The sequence below is a fragment of the Vespa velutina genome, chromosome 2, assembly GCF_912470025.1.
Source record: "Vespa velutina chromosome 2, iVesVel2.1, whole genome shotgun sequence".
NCBI lineage: Eukaryota > Metazoa > Arthropoda > Insecta > Hymenoptera > Vespidae > Vespa > Vespa velutina.
The window spans coordinates 4,985,607-5,004,899 of record NC_062189.1 but is presented as its reverse complement, the minus strand read 5'-3'; the positions used below and the strand labels follow the sequence as shown (position 1 = coordinate 5,004,899).

The window sequence follows — 19,293 nt, the reverse complement described above, 5'->3', positions numbered from 1 at the left end:
GTGTTAAAGGCAAATAATGTAAAGGAGCATACTCGATAATATAGTTCGAGCTTTTTCATTGTCACGTACGCAAGTACGTATGCATTTATTTATATACCCACACCCATCGGATTCGACCATAGAAAAGTACATATTCTAATCGCGATTTTATTTTCACTTTACCGTAAAAAAAGCAAAAAAGCAAAAAAAGAAAAAAAGAAAAAGAAAAAAAAGAAAAAAAGAAAGAAAAGATTTATCACCGTTCGGAACGAGGTCAAATACTTGTGACCAATTTCGTTCGAAGACGTGATCTCGCTTAAAATCGTGACAAAAAGTGGGATCGAGAATCGAGAATGAACTTTCGATCGAACATCGCGCCACTAGAAAGAAGTATCGTATTTGAACCATCTTATATATCGACAAAGTAGAAAGACAGAGAGATAAAGAGAAAGAGAGAGGATCGGTAGGATTTCACTGACCTAAAAAAGCACCAATACGCTTGTAAAACCTATCGGTCGATTAAATATATAAGATAGATTATATACATATATTTTATCTCTACGGGGAGAAAATATTGCAATCTATGTAAAAAAAAAAAAAAAAAACAAAAAACAAAAAAGGAGAAAAATGTAAAAAAAATATCGATCTCGTACCTTCCCAAAGTGTCCTTCGAGAAATCCTCAACGACGGTAACGGCCGATGACGTCACGACGACCATGGTTGAAAAAACAATATCCCATATCTCGAGAAAGTAGAAATGTTCACGAATCAATATTCACCGGACGTAATCCCTTTCAAAGGGTTTTTATCAACGAATTAATTCATCAACAAAATACACTAATTAAAGCATCGTAACGCTAATGAGGATATATTAATAAAGACGATGACTTAAAACGAGGAGTATACACAAAGATGTATGGGTCTCTGACATTTTATAATATTCATCGATTTCTCAAAGATCCCAGGTCAGTAACAAGTAATCAGCACTACTTCGCTTCGTTCTTTCAATAATTGCGAATCATTTCTTAATTACGTAGATGACCTTACAGCTATAGTGTATTATCGAGCGCTTTTCCGATACAATGCAGAAAATAGAATGAAATTCTTCTTTTTTTTTTTTTTTTAAATACTCTGTCACACACATTTCACGGATTATATGAAAGAAAGTTCAAAATGATTGAGTTAAAGTCCTCGAGAAGAACTCCAAAAAATTCGAACTATCATCTAATCTCCCGTCAAATACGAACAACACTTCGATATCAAACACTATTCCCATAATAATCACGTTTCTTTTTAACCATTGTCCATTCTCGTGTTTCTCTTATCGAAAAAAAGTAGTGAAAAGAAAAAAGAAACGAACAAAAAAAAATAAAAAAAAAAAAACAAAAAAAAAAAAAAAAAGAAAAGGAAAAAGAAAGAAACGAAAACAAAAAGAAAAAAAAAAAAGTAACGAGCGGAAAAGAATAGAACTTGTGAAAGAAAATCAATACGTATTAACGGATTAACACTAGCCTTCGCTTTTCTTTTTATTTACTTTTTTCTTTTCTTATTTCGATGTCTCAACGGAGTACCGGCAACTCTTCTTTTCGTGTCGAAGAGAAGAGGCAGAAGGTCCGACTGAAGAAGCAAGCTACCAGTGCTCGTTCGTGTTCGACCAAGGCACATTCACCTTGGCTTTGCCACGCACCTGCATGTACATGCACGACCGACTGAGAGTGTATACATTCTCCCAACGGAGAGTGGAACCGTACGTAATTCGTTCGAGAAAGAGATAGAAAGAGAGAAAATGTGGTCGCAAACGTGCACGACTCCTGTCCACGAGAACGTCCTGTGGCTTACTATCACCACCATTCCAATACAACGCCACGACGAATGCTTTTACCCTCGCGCACATATAAACATATACATACATATATTCATAAGCACGAACGAACGCGAGTTTCTCCGACGTGTTCTCAAGGTAACCTTGATCTTGAATCTCCAATAACGACTCGATGAATCTCTCCTTTTGTCCTTTAGATACATTTAAATAGGAAGAAATACGTATTTATCTATATATACGTATATATCCGTATAAAAGTCATAGTATAGATTTAAGTAATGTATAATATTAATAAAATAATTAATCAACGAATGATCGTAATTAATATCATCGCTTGAATATATAATGATTAAAAAATTAGTTCTTCCTTTTCTTTTCTTTTCTTTTTTTTTTTTTTTGTTTCTTGTTATTTGTATCCTTATTTCTCAAATCGTCTTATTAACTAATCAAGAACTCCTCAAACTAACGCTCGGTACTTAACACGAGTGGAAAGAGTAATCAAAAGGTCGTTAATCTCGGTAATGAGAGCGCGCTCGTTGACGGGCCTTTAAATGCAATTACAATATGCTCTATATAGTCACACTCTAAATACGATGAGGTTCACCGTTTATTCATTGTCTATCGTCCCGCCAAGTGATAATTTAGAACATTTTACGAGGGAAATAAGTTGTGTTGTAATGAGAGAGAGAGAGAGAGAGAGAGAGAGAGGAGAGAGAAAGAAAATGAGTTAAGATTTAATCGGTGGTGACTTGATACGTATATAATTTCTTTCTTTTTTTTTTTTTTTTTTTTTTTCATTCATTCATTCATTTCCTTTTAAATAGGACAAAGGCAAATTATTATAATCATTCATGGTTGATGAACAACTGTAGATCGATTAAATAACGATCGAAAGTTATCTCTCTTAATGTGATATTTACTAATTAATTGAATAATCTTAAAGAGATTATCAATGTGTTAACTTAACGAGTTAAATAAAAACTCGATAGACAGGATACATTTGTACGTGTCAATGATTGTAGAACTACTCTCGATCTTCGTGAAACGATAACATCTCAATTAAGGTGTATATTCGTACCAGACATACACGCTAATCGCCTTAATCCATTGATCGTTCGAACGTTCTTTGCTCTTTTTTGTAATGACAACATCGAAGGATTCCTGCTATATTTCTTCTAGATAAACATAATATATGTATAAACATAAATATATCTATTACATAAGATAAATATATACATTTTATTTCTCGCTAATAAGAATTGATACAACGAAACGTTTAATTGTAACTTCGATCAATTACTCGTTTCGATAAAAGACATTTTTCTTTTGCTTTGTCTTGTTTCTTTTTTTTTTTTTTTTTTTTTTGGAAAAATCCATCTTTCCAATTCGGATTGATCAATGAAATTGTAAACATCTGTCTAATTAACGTTCTAGTACCATCATGACAGATTTTTCAAACTGTGATGGAAGCTAACGGTACTGCGTCAGATAGAAGGAGAGAAAAAAAAACGAGAAGTACATTTTGAAAAGCCAATGCGCTTTTGAATTCGAGCTTATCCAAAGCTCTCTACAAGCCCTCTCTACTTGTGTCTCGAAAAAAAAAAAAAAAAAAAAAAAAAAAAAAAAGAGAAAGAAAACGAGGGAAAAAGATAAACAAACAAACAAACAAACAAACTAAAAAAAGGAAAAGAGAAAAAGAAAATTCGTATAGACTCCGTCGTTAATTAGCGCACACAGTGAATGTTCATACGGTGTAGATCTAAAAAAGAAGAAGAAAAAAAGAAAAAAAAGAGAGAGAGAGAGAGAGAAAGAAAAAGAAGAAACTAACAAGAGCGTTACGAGGACATTTTTCTCTTTCTTTCTCGTCTATCCAAGTTTGTCGATGTATTATATATATATTCGTAATATGTATCTGTGTGCTACATGCCAACTATGTGAAACCTAGAACGTATCACCGGTCGTATTAACATAAAATCCTAATTAAACGAGTCTAATCCAACTCTAGTCGAAATTATTCGAATACTTTCAAGAATTTCGCAATCGATTCCAAGTATAGTTCTGGTATAACGTCGTAGCCATGGTATAGTACTCAATATTATATCAGAACGATTTTATGCTAACACCGCCGTGCCCCGACGTTCCACGAAATATTGAACGTGTCTTCCGATTTAAGCGACGAACTTCCGTCACGACAACCTAAGCTCATTTTGTCGTACATAAATACTTGGAACAATAAATTCAAACGGACGATTATTGAATCGATTCTTTTCTTCTTTCTTCTCTCTCTCTCTCTCTCTCTCTCTCTCTCTCCTCTCTCCGTCTGTCTCTCATTCTCTCTCTCTCTCTCTTTTACGATATAATATACAATTAGTTTTAATTAACAAGTACTATTAATCAAAAATCGAATGATGAAAATGATTAAGGGCTAAAAAAACAAATCGCGGTCGACGACCACTCAGAACATATGTTCGATGCAACATCAGTAAACGTATAAGAAAAAATAACGGTACGAGCGATGTCCAAACTGGTTTTCAAAGTATATCCTCTTAGGGTACTTAAATTCAACTTTTTAATTACAAATAAAACACTTTGCTTGTCCAATTAGTCACGGTCATCTTTCATACGATCGAAATCAATGGAAATTAGTTATTATAATAGATAAGAGGATTGATTTGATATCTTTTTTCTTCCCTTTTTTCTGTTTTCTTTTTTTTTTTTTCTTTTTTTTTTCTTTTTTTTTTCTTTTTTTTTTCCTGAACTTTTTAACACACTGCTACTGATTATTTTAAAATCTTTTTCCAATGTCAACTTTAGAAACGTGCAGTTTCTCTTTCACGATGCGTGTGAGAGACGTACGACGGCCATAATATGCGTTTAGGCCGCGTGCTGCGCACGTGTGTGAAACCAGTTTCACGTGAAATCCCTTAAGGCTTTAAACGAACGAACGATGCGTTACTTCCCATAAAGGAAACATCGAATTTTCGCACTAATGTAAAACGTCGGCTTTGCGATCTTTCTAAAAAAAAAAGAAAAAAGTGCAACGCCAACGCGATTAACACGTGCGCGTAGTCCTTCGTTTCCTTCTTTTTTTCTTCCTTCCCTTTTTAAATTTTATCAACTTTTTAGACATCGATGTCTACCAACATAAATACATTTTTTATTATAATGATATATAAATGTATATACATATATATATATATATATATATATATATAATGTTCCGTTATTAAGTAATAAATTTGTCTTATATTTTCAATAAAAAATCGAATCGAAAAATCTCAATAAAAATTTTATAAATAATTTATAAAATTATAAGTATACTCGTTCAATACTTTCTTCATGATTTTCATATTAAAAAATTATCATTATTATATATATATATATAATAATAATAATATCGAAATATGGAAGTAATCGTAATAGAATATCGAAACCGATCACTGTTATATAGCCCAAGTTGTCATATAATCTCTATTATTATACAAGTAATCAATGTAAATGACTTATCGTTAAAATATAATCATAAAAATCGATTTAATACTTGGTTACAATTGAATATATAAATTCTTTTTGTTATAACGTAGAAAGTCGTTCATATCTATGATATAAGTTATTTAGATTTTAAAAGTGAGGTTAAACTAAAAAAATTATGCTCGAGTCGTATAAATATTGATGAAGAATAAATATATTAGAGAAATGGCAGAATACGAAAGTGATGTTTTATCAAATTCGTTGATTCTCTAACAAAGGATTTTAAACGATTACAATTTCGTAGACGACATCGTTCAAATACGAGACATATATATATGTATATATATATATATACGTATTAACGTACGTAAGTACGTCGAATATTTTCGTTTTAGATGAATCTTGACTGAAAGATTTCGTAGAGTACGAGGAGAGTCTGTAATTTCGCTCGATCAAGCGAGAGGTCGAGTTGTAATTGGGTGCAATTCGTGATAAAAATAAACATCGCGAGTTGACAGCCGCTCTCGTATAACAGGGTGGCACGAACGTGCGTAGGAGATGATCGTTCGTCAGCCTCGCTAGAGAGACATCGAGCGAACTAGAAGAGTCCGGAACGAACGAACGAACGTATCGCATATTTCCCGCCAATCGATCACTTCCATGCGAATACATATGACTCGCTTGGCTTCGAAATTATGTAACTATTGTTGCACAACTCGTAAATAAAGGCTACTTACCGCTGATCGAGGCGAAAAACGTCAGAATCGCGCGCACACACAAACACACGCGTTACACCTCGGACGTCTTACGGCAGACTGCCGTTCAGAGGCGCTGCTCTCAGTTGCGCCATATTGGATCGATCCGACTGGAATAGGTAACGCGGGATATTCAAAAGGTGCATAAAGGTCGTGATGAGACGTAGGAATCGATAAAATTCAAAACACCTTGATCATTTCATTCGTCCGATTGTTTAATTCACGTAAAATCGAAACAAAAATTTTAACATAGCGTTTATTTGCGTATTAGCAAATTTGCATGAGACGGTTCATTTTCGTATAATATTTTGTAATAATAATCAATTTTCATCATGAACGCATGCAATATAAATAGTTACATCGAAAATATTTTTAAATAATTAGAACACACTAGGATATTATAATTTTATGTAAAAATAAAAAAAGAAACGAGATTCTTAAAGCACGGGAATATTACGAGTATTTTCGATATTGCGAGTTTCTCTTTCTTTTTTTTCTTTTTTCTTTTTCTTTTTTTTTTTTTTTTTTTTTTTTGATCACTATTAGCATCTTATACGGTGAACAATTCTTAAAATATACATTTTTTTTTTTTTACGTACGATCATTTTATTACCCATCATTTTATTAAGATTATCCCTGTGGCGATAATCAATTAGTTTTTAAATAAGTTTGAGAATTAAATTACTTTACTTTAAACGCTTATCCTAGAACACTTTACGAAAATTGATTATATTTTGTGTGCCTATGCCAATCCATCTTCTTATTTTATATGGAAGTTTGGTTTTCGAGCACATTTACTTTCCTTCTCTCTTATGATTCTTTACATATAATTCTCCTAAGGTAATTGATAAAAACGGCTTATGCGATTCTTAACAATGTTATAGATCCGCGCATTATTAGATTTTCACTTACAACAGAATCTATTTAATTAGTTTCTATACGGTACTATGAGTACCGACAATTCCACTTTTATGATAGTTATAAAATCTTGTAAAGAAAGCTTAAGTTACTCCTCCACAAATATTACCGTTGTAACACATGGTCATTCAATATATCGTGCGACTTTAAATATTCTACGAGAAATACATTTATATCAAATGGTGTATTCTCTTACTGATTAAGCATTATCCATAAATTAATAAAATTCATGAAGACCGACAAAGCGTTACCAGCACTTTACCGGTATAGATAATTGTGTGCTATTATTATCTCCTTGAAAGCTTAAAATGTATGCGCATTGCGACAGATACCACAACCCAAAGCGAATTCTTCGCCGGTTGGTGGATGTTTCACGTGTAATGGACATTCATCTCCTTCAAGCTGCTTAGCTTTAGGTCCTTCGACAAATATTCATTAATTTTAATATAAAGCAAATTTAAAAAAAAATATATATATATATATAATTTACAACAAATTTTAAATTCAAATACCTGCAGGACATGAAGGCAGCTCGCTCTTTGGAATGGTGGTGACTCTTTGAAAGTCGTCGTGGCAGGGGTTACAGAAGTGGGTAGTTCCAAAGCAAAAGAAGACTGCCACTGAGCAACAATATCGACATTTATACTCTAGGAAGTCTGCCCCGTGCTTCGGACACATCTGAGCCCTTGCCACGTCGCTGCACCCTCCGCAAACCAGCTCTGTGGGATCGAAAGATTCCCCGCCTAGCTGAGCATCGCATCTTGCTTCACCACCATAATAGGCCTTCTGACATTTGTAACAAACATAATATGCGTATCTTTCCATGGCATATGCTGCTGGATCCTGATAACGTCCACCTGGTGCAAATGCTGCTTCCACCCTAAACGATACAGAATTACGTATATATAATATAGCAATAATCTTTGAGAAAAGTATATTAGCTTATAGTGGAAAAAAAAAAAAAAGAAACAATGCATACTTATGTAATCCTTCGTACTCTAATCGCATTAAAGCTTTTCTTTTAACATCCTCATAAAGTTCTTTGATGCTAGCCAATTGTTCGGCTAACATTGGATGTATCATTGGTACCTTGCATATAGGACAAAGTGAAAATCCAAATGTTATCCTTGGTCCAACCCATCTTTTTATTAATACGCTTCGGCAGCAATGTAAATGGAATACATGACCACACTGTAACTGTATCGCTGGTGCACAAGATAAAGCTTCAGTAAAGCAAATCATACACATATCATCGGCATCTTGTTTAAGATCACTATCTGCCGAACATCTGTGTAAACATGGTAAGCAAGTTTTTTCATTTTTAACTCCACCGCAAATATGACCGCAAGAATGAACCTTATTACATGCGTTTTTCGCATGCTCTTGACAATCATGATCGGCACAAATATTTCCTATTGCTAATAAACCTGTGTTTCCAGTAGTGCCGCAGAATCGACACATGCCGGAAGTAACTCCAACAGGCTTCCTTGGTGAACCATCTCGAAATTCTATTAATGCTTTCAATGTTCTACTATCCGCTAATGCTAGTATCCAAAAAAGTTTTGTTCTTCCGCATCCCTCGTGTAAATCCACTCGAATAGCTTCCTCCTCTTCTTTACAGACCTGTCTAATGTGCATCCTTGTCCTTCGATGAAGATGCAAAACTCGATCGCATTCAGCGCACAAATTTCCACATTCATTACATTGAATAATAGCTGTCGTCTCGCCGTCATCGTGATTACTACATGTTGGCTAATAAGTTTAAAAAAATATTTTAATATATACAATTAAACATATATATATATATATATATATATATATATATATATATATATATATATTTGATATATCGAAATATACGCATAAATAATTATGATGACAATCATTTTGATTTTTAATATTTATTTGAAATCAGGTAAGTATGTGTAGGGGAAAAAAAAAAGAAAATAGAAGTAGAAAGAAAAATAGTGATACTTATCTGAATGTATGTGAAATAAATGAAAGAATTTTTAATTAGACTAACTCTGGGTGGCTGCGGTTGTCCTTCAGAAGCACTCCATTGTCCAGAGGATAATCTTTCCACATGATCGGAATCTAAAACACATAAGGAAGAAAGAGCCAACCATAATGTTGGAGTACGAAGACATTCTGTGGGTTCTCGACTTTTTTCACTCAGTCTTGTTAAATTTAAAATATTTTCAGCAATTGCTGCCTTTGTTATAGATGCCCATCCTTCTGATATCTTTCCCTATAAAAGGAATTATATAATATACTGATATATTTTTAACATTTCTTTACGATTATTATTTAGGAATTATTTAATCTATGCTTACGGATGCCATATCTTTCAAAAGTTGTATTATGACTTCTGCTAATTTTCGAGCCATACATCCTCTTAACCACCACCTTTCGCCAACAAAACTTTTTGGATGTATACTAGTTGCTAATGAAGCTGTCTGTAATGCTTTCCCATTATTCTCTTTTCCTTTTATTTTAACTTGTACGGTTAATGCTTTGGCGATGCAACTTAAAAAGACATCAAGTATTCCAAGTGCATTATCGTCAAAATCTACCGACTGTGTAAAACCATTGTTGGCAACGGCTACTATACTGAAATCCGACGGTGGTAATCGTTCGATACCAACAACAGTAGCTAATGTTTCTGGCTTAATTACAGGCAAAATTCTTCGCAAAAGAGATGTCACCTAAGAGAGAAAAACCAATGCGATAATTTCTAAGTTATATTTAGATTGTACATAAAAAATAAATTATAAATAACGAAGCATACTTGACGTTGCACCCTGGCAGATCCAGTATGTAATAGACTAAGCAAATCTTTCAAAAGACCGTATTGATATGATAAATAATATTGTCCTACTGAACTGCCACTTAATGCAAGAACCATCGAAAGCATTTCGAAACAATAAGTATCCGCTGTTTTTGGTAAATCACTATTATCACTTATTAAACTATTAGCAGGCGTTGGAGAACACAACAACGTTTCCCATTCCTCTCTCAAACGAATTGTTTCTTTTTGAATAGCTTGGACTATGTGAGTGCACACTTGTTTTTGTAAATGTGTCAATTTGCTTCTACTGAATAAAATTCCAACCATATGTTCTTTTAAATCATTGCTGACTTCTACATCTTCATTCGCGCCCTCTGTTTGTTCAGGTTGCTGCGGTTGTTCACCTTGTATAAGTTTTCCAAATACCTGAGATGTTATCAGACGAAAAACTTTCAATGTTTCTGTTTCACAGTTTTTCTGTTGAATCATTTGCGTACTTAATTGTTTTCCAATTTTTAATGATTCCCCTTTGATTTCTCCCAAAACTCGAATTTGACGAACGCGAAGGGAATTGTCCGGTCCCTTTAATTCCAACCCAATAACAACGTGGCGTGGATCTATAAAATTTAATTATTATATTATACGATTCATTATAAACAAAAAATAAAATTATTATTGTTAAAACTTACCGGTAATCGAACAATTTATCCATCCAACAGATCTACTTTCAATTTCTACAGTTCTCAATTTTATCATTTCATCGGCATTAATTCCCGATTGAAATACGACATTGGATACTTTGTGCTAAAATAATATAATGCAACAATAAAATTTCTCGAATTAAATTATTAACAATTATGATAATATAATAAAACTCACTGTTAAATCACGGCAATTATCAATATGAATATATATTATTCTTGGAAAGGAATGAGCCGCGCATACGATAGTTATAGTTTTAGTTTTATGTCGATCTTCGTCACCAGATTCCCAAAAAGTTTCGGTTGAGCTGTCAGTCAAACTACCTATCATAGCTTGTCTACTGGATGCTTTAATTTTAATACCAGTTGTTAAATCTTTTAAAACTTCTACACATCCAGTAATCTGTTGTGAAGACATCGATTGGTGACTTTCGTTTATGCTCATAATAACATCCTCCTCTTCTTCCGATCGCGACAAAATTTTACTAATATTACTAAAAACGTGACTTCTATGAAGAAACATATGATCAGCTGGCGTAAATCTAATAGCCCAACATCTAATAGCAGCGTGTTGTAATGGAGATCCTGTAAATTTTTTTTGTTTAACATAAGCACGCATAAAAAAAAAAAAAAAAAAAAAACAATTAAAAACATATCGAATATTAAAAACATACCTGGCGGTGGTAAAAGCATTAGATCAGCAATAGTTTGTAATAATGTATGAAATGCTGTTGGCAAAGGATTAACTGCTTCACCTGCTATTACTAAATCACCCAAAGGATGTTCACGTGTACCTGCCATATCCTTAAATCACGAAAAACGATCAATAGATGATATTATTTTATAAAAATGATGTTAATTAATTTATTAATATTAATTATATATACGTACATGATCATCCTTCTTTTCCACTCTATTATCTTCTTCAGTTTGTTCCGAAGTGTCGGGCGATATTACCGGTGTCAGCGACGAAACGAACCACCAAAGTAAATCATGTAAACAAATTGGTTGCGTTACGCTTCGTAAAAGCCAATTTAAAGCTTGCATTGCATAAACTCTACATGCAGCTCGTCGTAAAGCTTGTTTCATCGCTATCTGTAGATGTTGTAAATTGTGTTGCTGAAGAACAAATAACATAACGGGTCTCATGAGAATTTCTATTCGATCGTTATTTGCTATTTCTGTTTGGCTCGTAGAAACTATTGCGGATTGGTCCATCGATGGAACTAATTTTTGAAGAGCAGCTGATGGATAACATAATAGTGATGAACCAGCATCTGTAATATACGATTACGTCTATTAAATATTTTCCTTAAATAATAAAGTCATTAATTTCAATTAAGCATTAAAAGTATTACCATTATTCATTTCACTGCTGCTATTGTTTCTTTTTCGCATCATTACGACTCTTCCATCGCTACTATTTCTAGCCCAGGGTGCACCCGTGGACATCGATACCGATCTATGGAATGTACCACGATTTTTACCAGTTTCGTTATCGCTTTCACTCACAGGACACTCGGATAATGGCTGAAAAGAATATATATATATATATATATATATATATATATATATATATATATATATAAAGTTTAAAGAATTTCAAAATGATAAATAAATATTTAACTTACTCTGCCGTTCGTAGTATTAAACATTCCGACGGTTCCTTCATAAGGATTTTGCTGGCCATTTTGTCGTCTTAAAGTTTCTTCGTAATATCTCTCATCGTGAGTTTGCGAATTGTGAACTCCCAACGATTGTAAACATTGAAATGGACCCGTTGGTGGAAATGGACCGGCTGCTTCCGGGGGACTGTAATTTTCTGCTACAGAGGATAAAGTTTGAGATGGACGTCTCTGTTGTTTTGGAATGCTTAAACCGGATGCACTTGCTAAATCCAAAAGGAACATGGCATTATTTTTCATAATAATATGAGTATCAAACCCACTGGGACTAGTAATTGGTGATAAAGGTTTGCTGTCATTATTTTTACTTTTGGATAATCCTGTAATGAAGTTCTTTGCTAATTTATTTTTTCGCACTGTCAAGTATTTCTCTCGGCATGTGTCACAAATTAAATACCACGAATATCCACCTACACCACCATCTCCACAATTCCCCGCCCATCCAACACAATAATTACCATCACTTTTATATCCCTTTCCCCCTGCACTCCAACCACAACCAGGATGCATCATTTTCATATGATACGTCACCGGATGTGGAAACATCAATCCACAAAGTTCACAAATAGTTTCACATTCAATACCAGTACCAAGACCCTCCGACACATTAGATTTTCCAATCGGCTTCCATTCCTTTTTCTTCCTGCTACCTTTCTTCTCCTTTTCTTTCACTTTATCTTCTCTCGGACGTTTCTCTGGTGCTGGACGCTTAGCTAGTTTCATCGTTTGTATCTGAGATATTGGACTTGGTAAAACGGATTGTTGCTCGACTGCCTGTAAGCAATTAGTACTAAGTTCTTCCCAGAGAAATACTAAACTCTTCAAGGCCGGTGGAAGAACAGCAACTGTATGAAATTCAGGAAGGGAATCGAGTTTACCACTTGACTGTATTTCTTCTTTTATCGTTACTTCTTGTTTCTTTCTACTTCGATTTGCATTTGCATTTGCAGCCGAACGAGTTAAAGTTTCTAAGGTGCTAGCTTGAATATGCAAGTAATTTCCAGCGTTTGTTACTTCTACGGAATGTCTTTGCCTAGCCTTTTGTTCTTGCTTTTCCTTATCATTAGATTGTACCAATGGTTGTCTAGTAACAACGACAGCTCCTTGTTTTGGTAATGTCGGATGAAATTTAAGAAAACTTGCACAGGCCATTGCGTCGTGAACTATACCTTCGTGCCATAGAAACGCAGCGAATACTGCTCTTAAACATTCAGCTACGGAAGGACTGATGGCTTCCTTTACTTTATCTTTACTAAGATTTAAAGCTCGCGATGGATTTGGTAATTGATGTGCATTAGCTGGTGACATTGCTCGTTTAGCTCTGATCTTGACTACCTTCGTATGATCTCTTTTGCTTAATTTAGGTGAATGACGTTCTTCTTTCGTTCCTGATGAACCAATACTAAAGTGTCCCTTCATAGCAGTGGTTGCACTCTCTGGACTCGTTTGCGTTTGTGCTTGGGATACCTTTCGTGGACTGTCTTGAGAATTCTGAGAATATAATAAATATATCGCCTGTTCTTTTATCTCATTTGTCACGATAAAAATTCAAACAAAAAAGAAAAAGATATAATCTTACCACGCCATCCTTTCTTGGTGTATCAGGTGGTGTCGCTATACTACCTTCTGATCTCATATGCAAAGAACTACAACTTGGACTCGGCGACAAGTCTCGAGTATTTGCTGTTGTACTGATTCCACTAGGAGATTGAGAAGGATCTTGGGTTAGACTGCTAACCAAAGCACTTGTATCACTTTGAGTCGATCCTCTTCGTTGCGATGTGATACTGTCAATCATGCCACCTGAGACTTTATGAAAAATAACTCTTAATCTGATAAGTTTGGGCGGGCGCGAACACCGCGTGATCGTATTTTATAATAATCATAATATTTGTAATAATTATTCTTATTTTTCAGCGTGCTATGCGATATCATTATCTCACCTTACTTTCAAGAAACCGTGGACAGTGACAGAGTAATATTTTTACGAACATTACAATTTGTATTATTGTATAAACTCATAAAGAAATTCGTGCATATTGTTTCGTGCTTTCACCTTACAAACAAAATGATTTAAACCAGTCTGGTCGTTTCATTATTCGCAAAAAAATGTACGATCGAAATGGAATGATTTCAATGATTATAGAATGAAAGCAGCATCCAAGGTTCTTCGTTAACAACACTCATGTTATATTTTCGTGTAGAGTTATCGAGTATCAATGTGTGTTAGCATTCTTACCTAACGGAGAGAGGCCAACGCTTCGGGGGGAGCCGCAGAGCACTGGGCTGCTACTGATACTGTCCCCCCCTGCTATCAAACACTTCCCACCTGGTAAGTTTTCATTAGTTGAAGAATGTAATGTGATGTGTTATTACGTATATAAATATTTATATCAAAAAATTTGCGAACTTTTAATTACCGATAATTCTTAATAATTTGTAATTACCGATAGGGTGACAATAAAATTAACAAAAATAAGCAAAATGATAAAATCTGCTACAAACAAATCATTCACATCAGGTGTAACTACTACTACTCCTATTACCCTCATGCTCTAATATACAAAGAAAGAGAAGAAACCTTTGAAATATTGACATATAAGTAATATATATATATATATACATTGCTATGATGTGACCATAATTATTATATACAAAATATTAAGAAATAACAATTTAGCAAGCAACTCTAGCTATAGAGAAACGATCAATACCTGATACAGGGGCACTAGCAGCAGTTATATGTAGATGATTACCGAAACCAATTTGTTGTTGACCGGCTTCAGCTAAGACAAACATTAAATTTTGGATACATCTACTAATCCAAAATAGTATAGTTTTTAAGGACTATAGAAAATTGCACTTTAAATTCTAACGTGCTCCAATGAGACTACGTATTTTTGGTATGCTTTTCCCCATATGCATTACATTAAAGTAAACGAAATACCCGTATAATACTATATGGTCTTACAAGTCTGAGAACCGAATCTCTCAGCACCGGAAAGGATTCCTTTTTCAGAACAGTTACAGTGCCATAGATCAAAATGAAACATAGGTGAAAATATACAAGATCGGTCAAAAAGATTAAAAGATTAAACACAGATTTATACGACAGAAATATACGGCAGTAGGTAATCCTTTGAGCTAGTAACGAATATTTAATACGTACCGGGTATCGGAACCGGACTAGAGGACGGGCTCTGAAATCGTGGTGACCCACCTTGGGGATTCTTTGGTGATGAACTTCTTGACATCCTCCTTGGTGTTTCTGGTGGTGTAGCTCCGTTACCATTCGCACGACTCTCGCCCATGGCTTTTACCAGTTCCTTCACGGATACGCCAACGAATTCTGAGAAATCTCTGTATAAAATATACTCTTTAATATTTGTTCAGCTAACTTTTTCAGTCGGTTACTTTACGAAGTAGACGAGAAAAATGTTTTTCAAAGATACTCAAGAGTGTTCTCTTACCTGCCCGGAGAATTTCTTTTCTCGGCGTGACTCTTGTCATCTCCTCTCAACCATTTTTGTAAAACGCTAAACTTTCCACCACCCTCCCTCTCCCGTTCCTTAACGACCCTTTCTTTCGAGTGAGCTTTTGAAAACTTCGGAGAGACGTCGGTCTTGTCCGGTGTGAATCTTTCGCTTCCTAAAATAGAAAATCAATCGTGGAATACATTAATAAAACTTATTATGATTCCTTTCATATTACAGAAGACGTATACCTGGTGAATCATGCTGATTGTATGATCCAAAAACAAAGGGATTCGTGTTGCTATTTTCCCCAGACTCTCCCGTACCTGGAGTAAAGTTTTGCGTTGTAAAGTTGAATCCCTCATGACTCACGGATGGCACCGAGAAATCAAAACCTTTGTTCTTATGATCCTTCAACTGTACGGACTGATCAGGTAATGCTGCCTTTTTTTCCACTGGATCGGCTTCCGGTTCTTGCTCGAACTTCATATACTCCACTCCATGTTTGTTAATTGCCAGGGACCAAACCTCACTCTCAATACATCGACTTTTGTCGAAGCAATATTTCGTCGCGGATTCGTCGTCTATACGAGCCCATGCACCCTCGTTATTCGTGAACTGTGAAATGTTTAATGAACGATAAGATTCATCGTATCACTTGAATTTCTTTTTTCTTTTTTCACAAATAATCATAATGCTTACATATTCTAAAATGGTTACTATATTCCCAAGAGCTAACATTCCTACTGGCGCAGCCTTTAGACTTGGTTTGCTTCGGATATTGTGTCCCGAGGCTCCACATTTCACAACGACCATGTTTTTACCACCCGCCAAACGAACTGACTGCCTCTTACTGAAACGAGGACACACATTGAAGTACGCGTTAAATCGAGTTATCGAAAGAAAAATATAAAAGTCCTACGTACTCCTCCCCAGGATCTACTCTTTTCCGAAGAATGGTCTCCTTTATGACCTGATCTAAAATCGATTTTGGTTCTTCTACTGGAAGTAATAAGGTTTTTCCTAGATGTTGATTGTACTGCAGACACCAAGCTCCTAACTGAGTAGTACTGCAATACTCTTTTATGGTCTCTGCGCTCAATCGCAGCCATACACCGTCGTCGTTGTGTATCTAATCAAACAGAAATCGTAATCGAAATGAAAGTCATTCGACAATAATAACAGCAATGAAAAACGGTTAAAAAGATTTACCTCGTCGACAAACGATATGGTACCGTTGATAGGAATAGAACCTATTTGCTCGCTCTGTAAGGAAGGATGGGCCCTGATTCTTAGCCCAGCACTATTTTTAGAAATAAACTTTCTAACTCTGCTCGGTTGTTGCTGGTGTTTCTTTACGATATTTTGAGCCGGTGGCTGCATACCTTGAGGAGGTTCTTTCACTTCAACTTTATAATTCTAAAGCAAAAGAATCGAAAAATGATGAAGAAGGAATAATCTTGAATAAGTTAGAATGGAGACAAAAAAATACTTACATCTTCCATATTATAACCATCCACGGTAATCATAAACGAATACCAACCAACTGAAGAAGGTGTCCAGGTGGCACTGTAACTACCATCACCGTTTGGTCTAACGAGCATACTCTCGCTGGATCTTTTAAACGTAGGTGACATAAATCTTAATTCTTCGAAGGAATAATTTTCGTAGGCCTTCATCATTGTAATCGAGTAGAAACACATTTTATTACTGATCGTTGGCTCGTATGGCACGTCCAAGTTCGGTTGTGGATAACCACCGAAGGTTAATGGATCAGGCTGAGAAACTCGACGAATTTTTCTCCCTTGATCGGTGCCAGTTATATCCATTTTATCTATGGGAATCGCTTTCACTTCAATCTAAGAAAAAAAAAATATATATATATATATATAAACAAAAGAAGAGTAAGATTATTTTGGAAGGATGAATTTCATTTTGTCGTTCTAGATAAGAAGAAGGATTTCGCTAGACAGTAGTCACTTCGTCATGAATTATCGAAAATTGCTTTTCACCTTCAAACCGGGCACGTGCACAATCTCGCCGTATTGGTCCCTGGTGAGTATGGTTACGATAGCGGGCCATCCGCATCTCATTTCCTCTCTCGAATAAAGAGCCTCACACTGGGATGGATCCACAAAGCTGTCCGGTTGAAGCCATCTCGCCAGTCTACCACCACTCGTGCCGGCCGAACAAGAAACGAAGTCTCTCAAGAAGAGTCGTTCGTTTGAATGACAACTAGAAGGAAGAAACGACACGACGATTTCACTTTGCGTTTGCCGATAATACGAAAGATAAAGAAAATTTCTGAATCTCCTTTTTGTGGGAGAATAAATCAAGGATCAATTTGAGCCAACAAAAATAAGAAAAAAAAAAAAAAAGGGAAAGCAATCTCGGCAAATTGATGATGAACGAAAGTAGCAGGTTCGTTAGAACGAGTTTCAGACCCGCGATATCCTTAATTGGTACTCGCGGACTTATCCGCTTGAGTAGATCATACCGAGCAGAGGACGATGCTCTTCTACCAGCCAGACAATCGCTGCTTCCCCCGACTTGATCCCATCGGCTCATCCCTAATAAGGCATAATCACATCGCAATTCTCTTCTCCGCAGCCTCTGACTGTCCCTCACTTACTCTACCTATACTATATTAATGTCAGCTTTCAAATCACCCAATTCGTTTATAATCGGTACGCCATCGAAAATAAATCTCAGAAGAAATTTCGCTGAGACTGATTTTTCATCAAATTCCATTTCTCAACCGTAACGTAAATCTTAAAATACCATTAAAGAACGCGAGTGACATTAAAAATGAAATTTGTTAGAAAAATGAAAACCGAGAAGTTGACAATTTAAATATTCTATCTTGGTATTCGTCACTTTTTAAGCTGAATGAACATCCGAAGCACGTACTTTGCCACGAGTGATCATAACAAATAACCCTCGGGTTAGATCCCACGACAAATTTTATTCCGCGTTCCTTCAAAGTAATACGCGAGAAACAGCAGATCGATGATCGAAACGTGAAAAGCTTTCGGTAGATGCCTCGACGACAACGACAACGTGCGATTCGACGATCGATCGTTCGAAATTGACTGTGCGGCTTTAAGGTCGTCGTATTTTCCTCTCTCTCTCTCTCTCTCTCTCTTCTCCAGCTGGCTGACGTATGGTCAGCACGTGACCATTTCGAAAATGGCCACTTCGACTAGCATCAGGTGCTTCCCAGTTTGAGAAGCACGTTATGAATGAATAGAAGTTGCACATGTGTGTCGCAGACATGGAGTAGTTAGACTGAGAGGAAAGAGAATAGGAAACCTGAAGTACGGACATACGCAATTTCTCATGGGAAATTAAATGGTCAGGTTTCTGCTCATAAAGCGGAGATGTATGAAGGTAAAACGTTTTAGAGAAATGCCGTCCATTATGAAAATTCACGAAGATATTTGGTTCGAAGAATTTAGGTTGGAGGGAGGTTGAGGCAGTTATACGTGTCGTTCTTATTTGTTATTTATATGCCATTAAACCGATGTTATCTTTTGGTACAAAAAAAAAAAGGTCGAAGCATATAACAAGATCGTAATTCCATTTTATTTGGAAAACCTTTTTAGGCAATGCATGTCGCATGCATGTACTTATATATACATATATATGTAGATGCATTACGTAAATACACATGTCATGGATACTTTCCATGACATGGAGTA

General features: G+C 35.3%; 2 protein-coding genes across 10 annotated transcripts in view; both read right to left on the bottom strand.

The window, feature by feature from the left end:
- LOC124947223 (WD repeat-containing protein 47) overlaps positions 1 to 6,079 on the bottom strand; it is a 48,906-nt gene extending 42,827 nt beyond the window's left edge. The window contains exon 1 of one of the 4 annotated variants that reach the window (XM_047489077.1): positions 6,010 to 6,079. Coding sequence is in view for 3 of the 4 variants with exons in the window: in XM_047489073.1 (XP_047345029.1) it covers positions 1,514 to 1,644 (131 nt within the window). In the remaining variant the exon portion in view is untranslated. Of the gene's footprint in view, positions 1 to 632; positions 1,202 to 1,513; positions 1,821 to 6,009 lie in introns of those variants that run through there. The other 3 variants (XM_047489073.1, XM_047489074.1, XM_047489075.1) reach the window with 3 other exon arrangements.
- A 141-nt stretch (positions 6,080 to 6,220) lies between these two features.
- Positions 6,221 to 19,293, bottom strand: part of LOC124947222 (E3 ubiquitin-protein ligase MYCBP2) — a 173,524-nt gene continuing 160,451 nt past the window's right edge. Inside the window, exons 31-53 of one of the 6 annotated variants that reach the window (XM_047489066.1) lie at positions 17,605 to 17,827; positions 17,089 to 17,451; positions 16,805 to 17,011; positions 16,519 to 16,724; positions 16,295 to 16,445; positions 15,844 to 16,210; positions 15,590 to 15,767; positions 15,289 to 15,479; positions 14,834 to 14,905; positions 14,359 to 14,448; positions 13,699 to 13,928; positions 12,066 to 13,610; positions 11,793 to 11,964; positions 11,326 to 11,711; positions 11,109 to 11,238; positions 10,613 to 11,019; positions 10,423 to 10,537; positions 9,734 to 10,350; positions 9,279 to 9,650; positions 8,969 to 9,193; positions 7,925 to 8,697; positions 7,458 to 7,825; positions 6,221 to 7,364 (exon numbers count right to left, since the gene is read on the bottom strand). In XM_047489066.1, coding sequence (XP_047345022.1) covers positions 7,249 to 7,364; positions 7,458 to 7,825; positions 7,925 to 8,697; positions 8,969 to 9,193; positions 9,279 to 9,650; positions 9,734 to 10,350; positions 10,423 to 10,537; positions 10,613 to 11,019; positions 11,109 to 11,238; positions 11,326 to 11,711; positions 11,793 to 11,964; positions 12,066 to 13,610; positions 13,699 to 13,928; positions 14,359 to 14,448; positions 14,834 to 14,905; positions 15,289 to 15,479; positions 15,590 to 15,767; positions 15,844 to 16,210; positions 16,295 to 16,445; positions 16,519 to 16,724; positions 16,805 to 17,011; positions 17,089 to 17,451; positions 17,605 to 17,827 — 7,504 coding nt within the window. In that variant the 3' untranslated portion in view covers positions 6,221 to 7,248. The remainder of the gene's footprint in view (positions 7,365 to 7,457; positions 7,826 to 7,924; positions 8,698 to 8,968; positions 9,194 to 9,278; positions 9,651 to 9,733; positions 10,351 to 10,422; positions 10,538 to 10,612; positions 11,020 to 11,108; positions 11,239 to 11,325; positions 11,712 to 11,792; positions 11,965 to 12,065; positions 13,611 to 13,698; positions 13,929 to 14,358; positions 14,449 to 14,833; positions 14,906 to 15,288; positions 15,480 to 15,589; positions 15,768 to 15,843; positions 16,211 to 16,294; positions 16,446 to 16,518; positions 16,725 to 16,804; positions 17,012 to 17,088; positions 17,452 to 17,604; positions 17,828 to 19,293) is intronic. The other 5 variants (XM_047489067.1, XM_047489068.1, XM_047489070.1 and 2 more) reach the window with 5 other exon arrangements.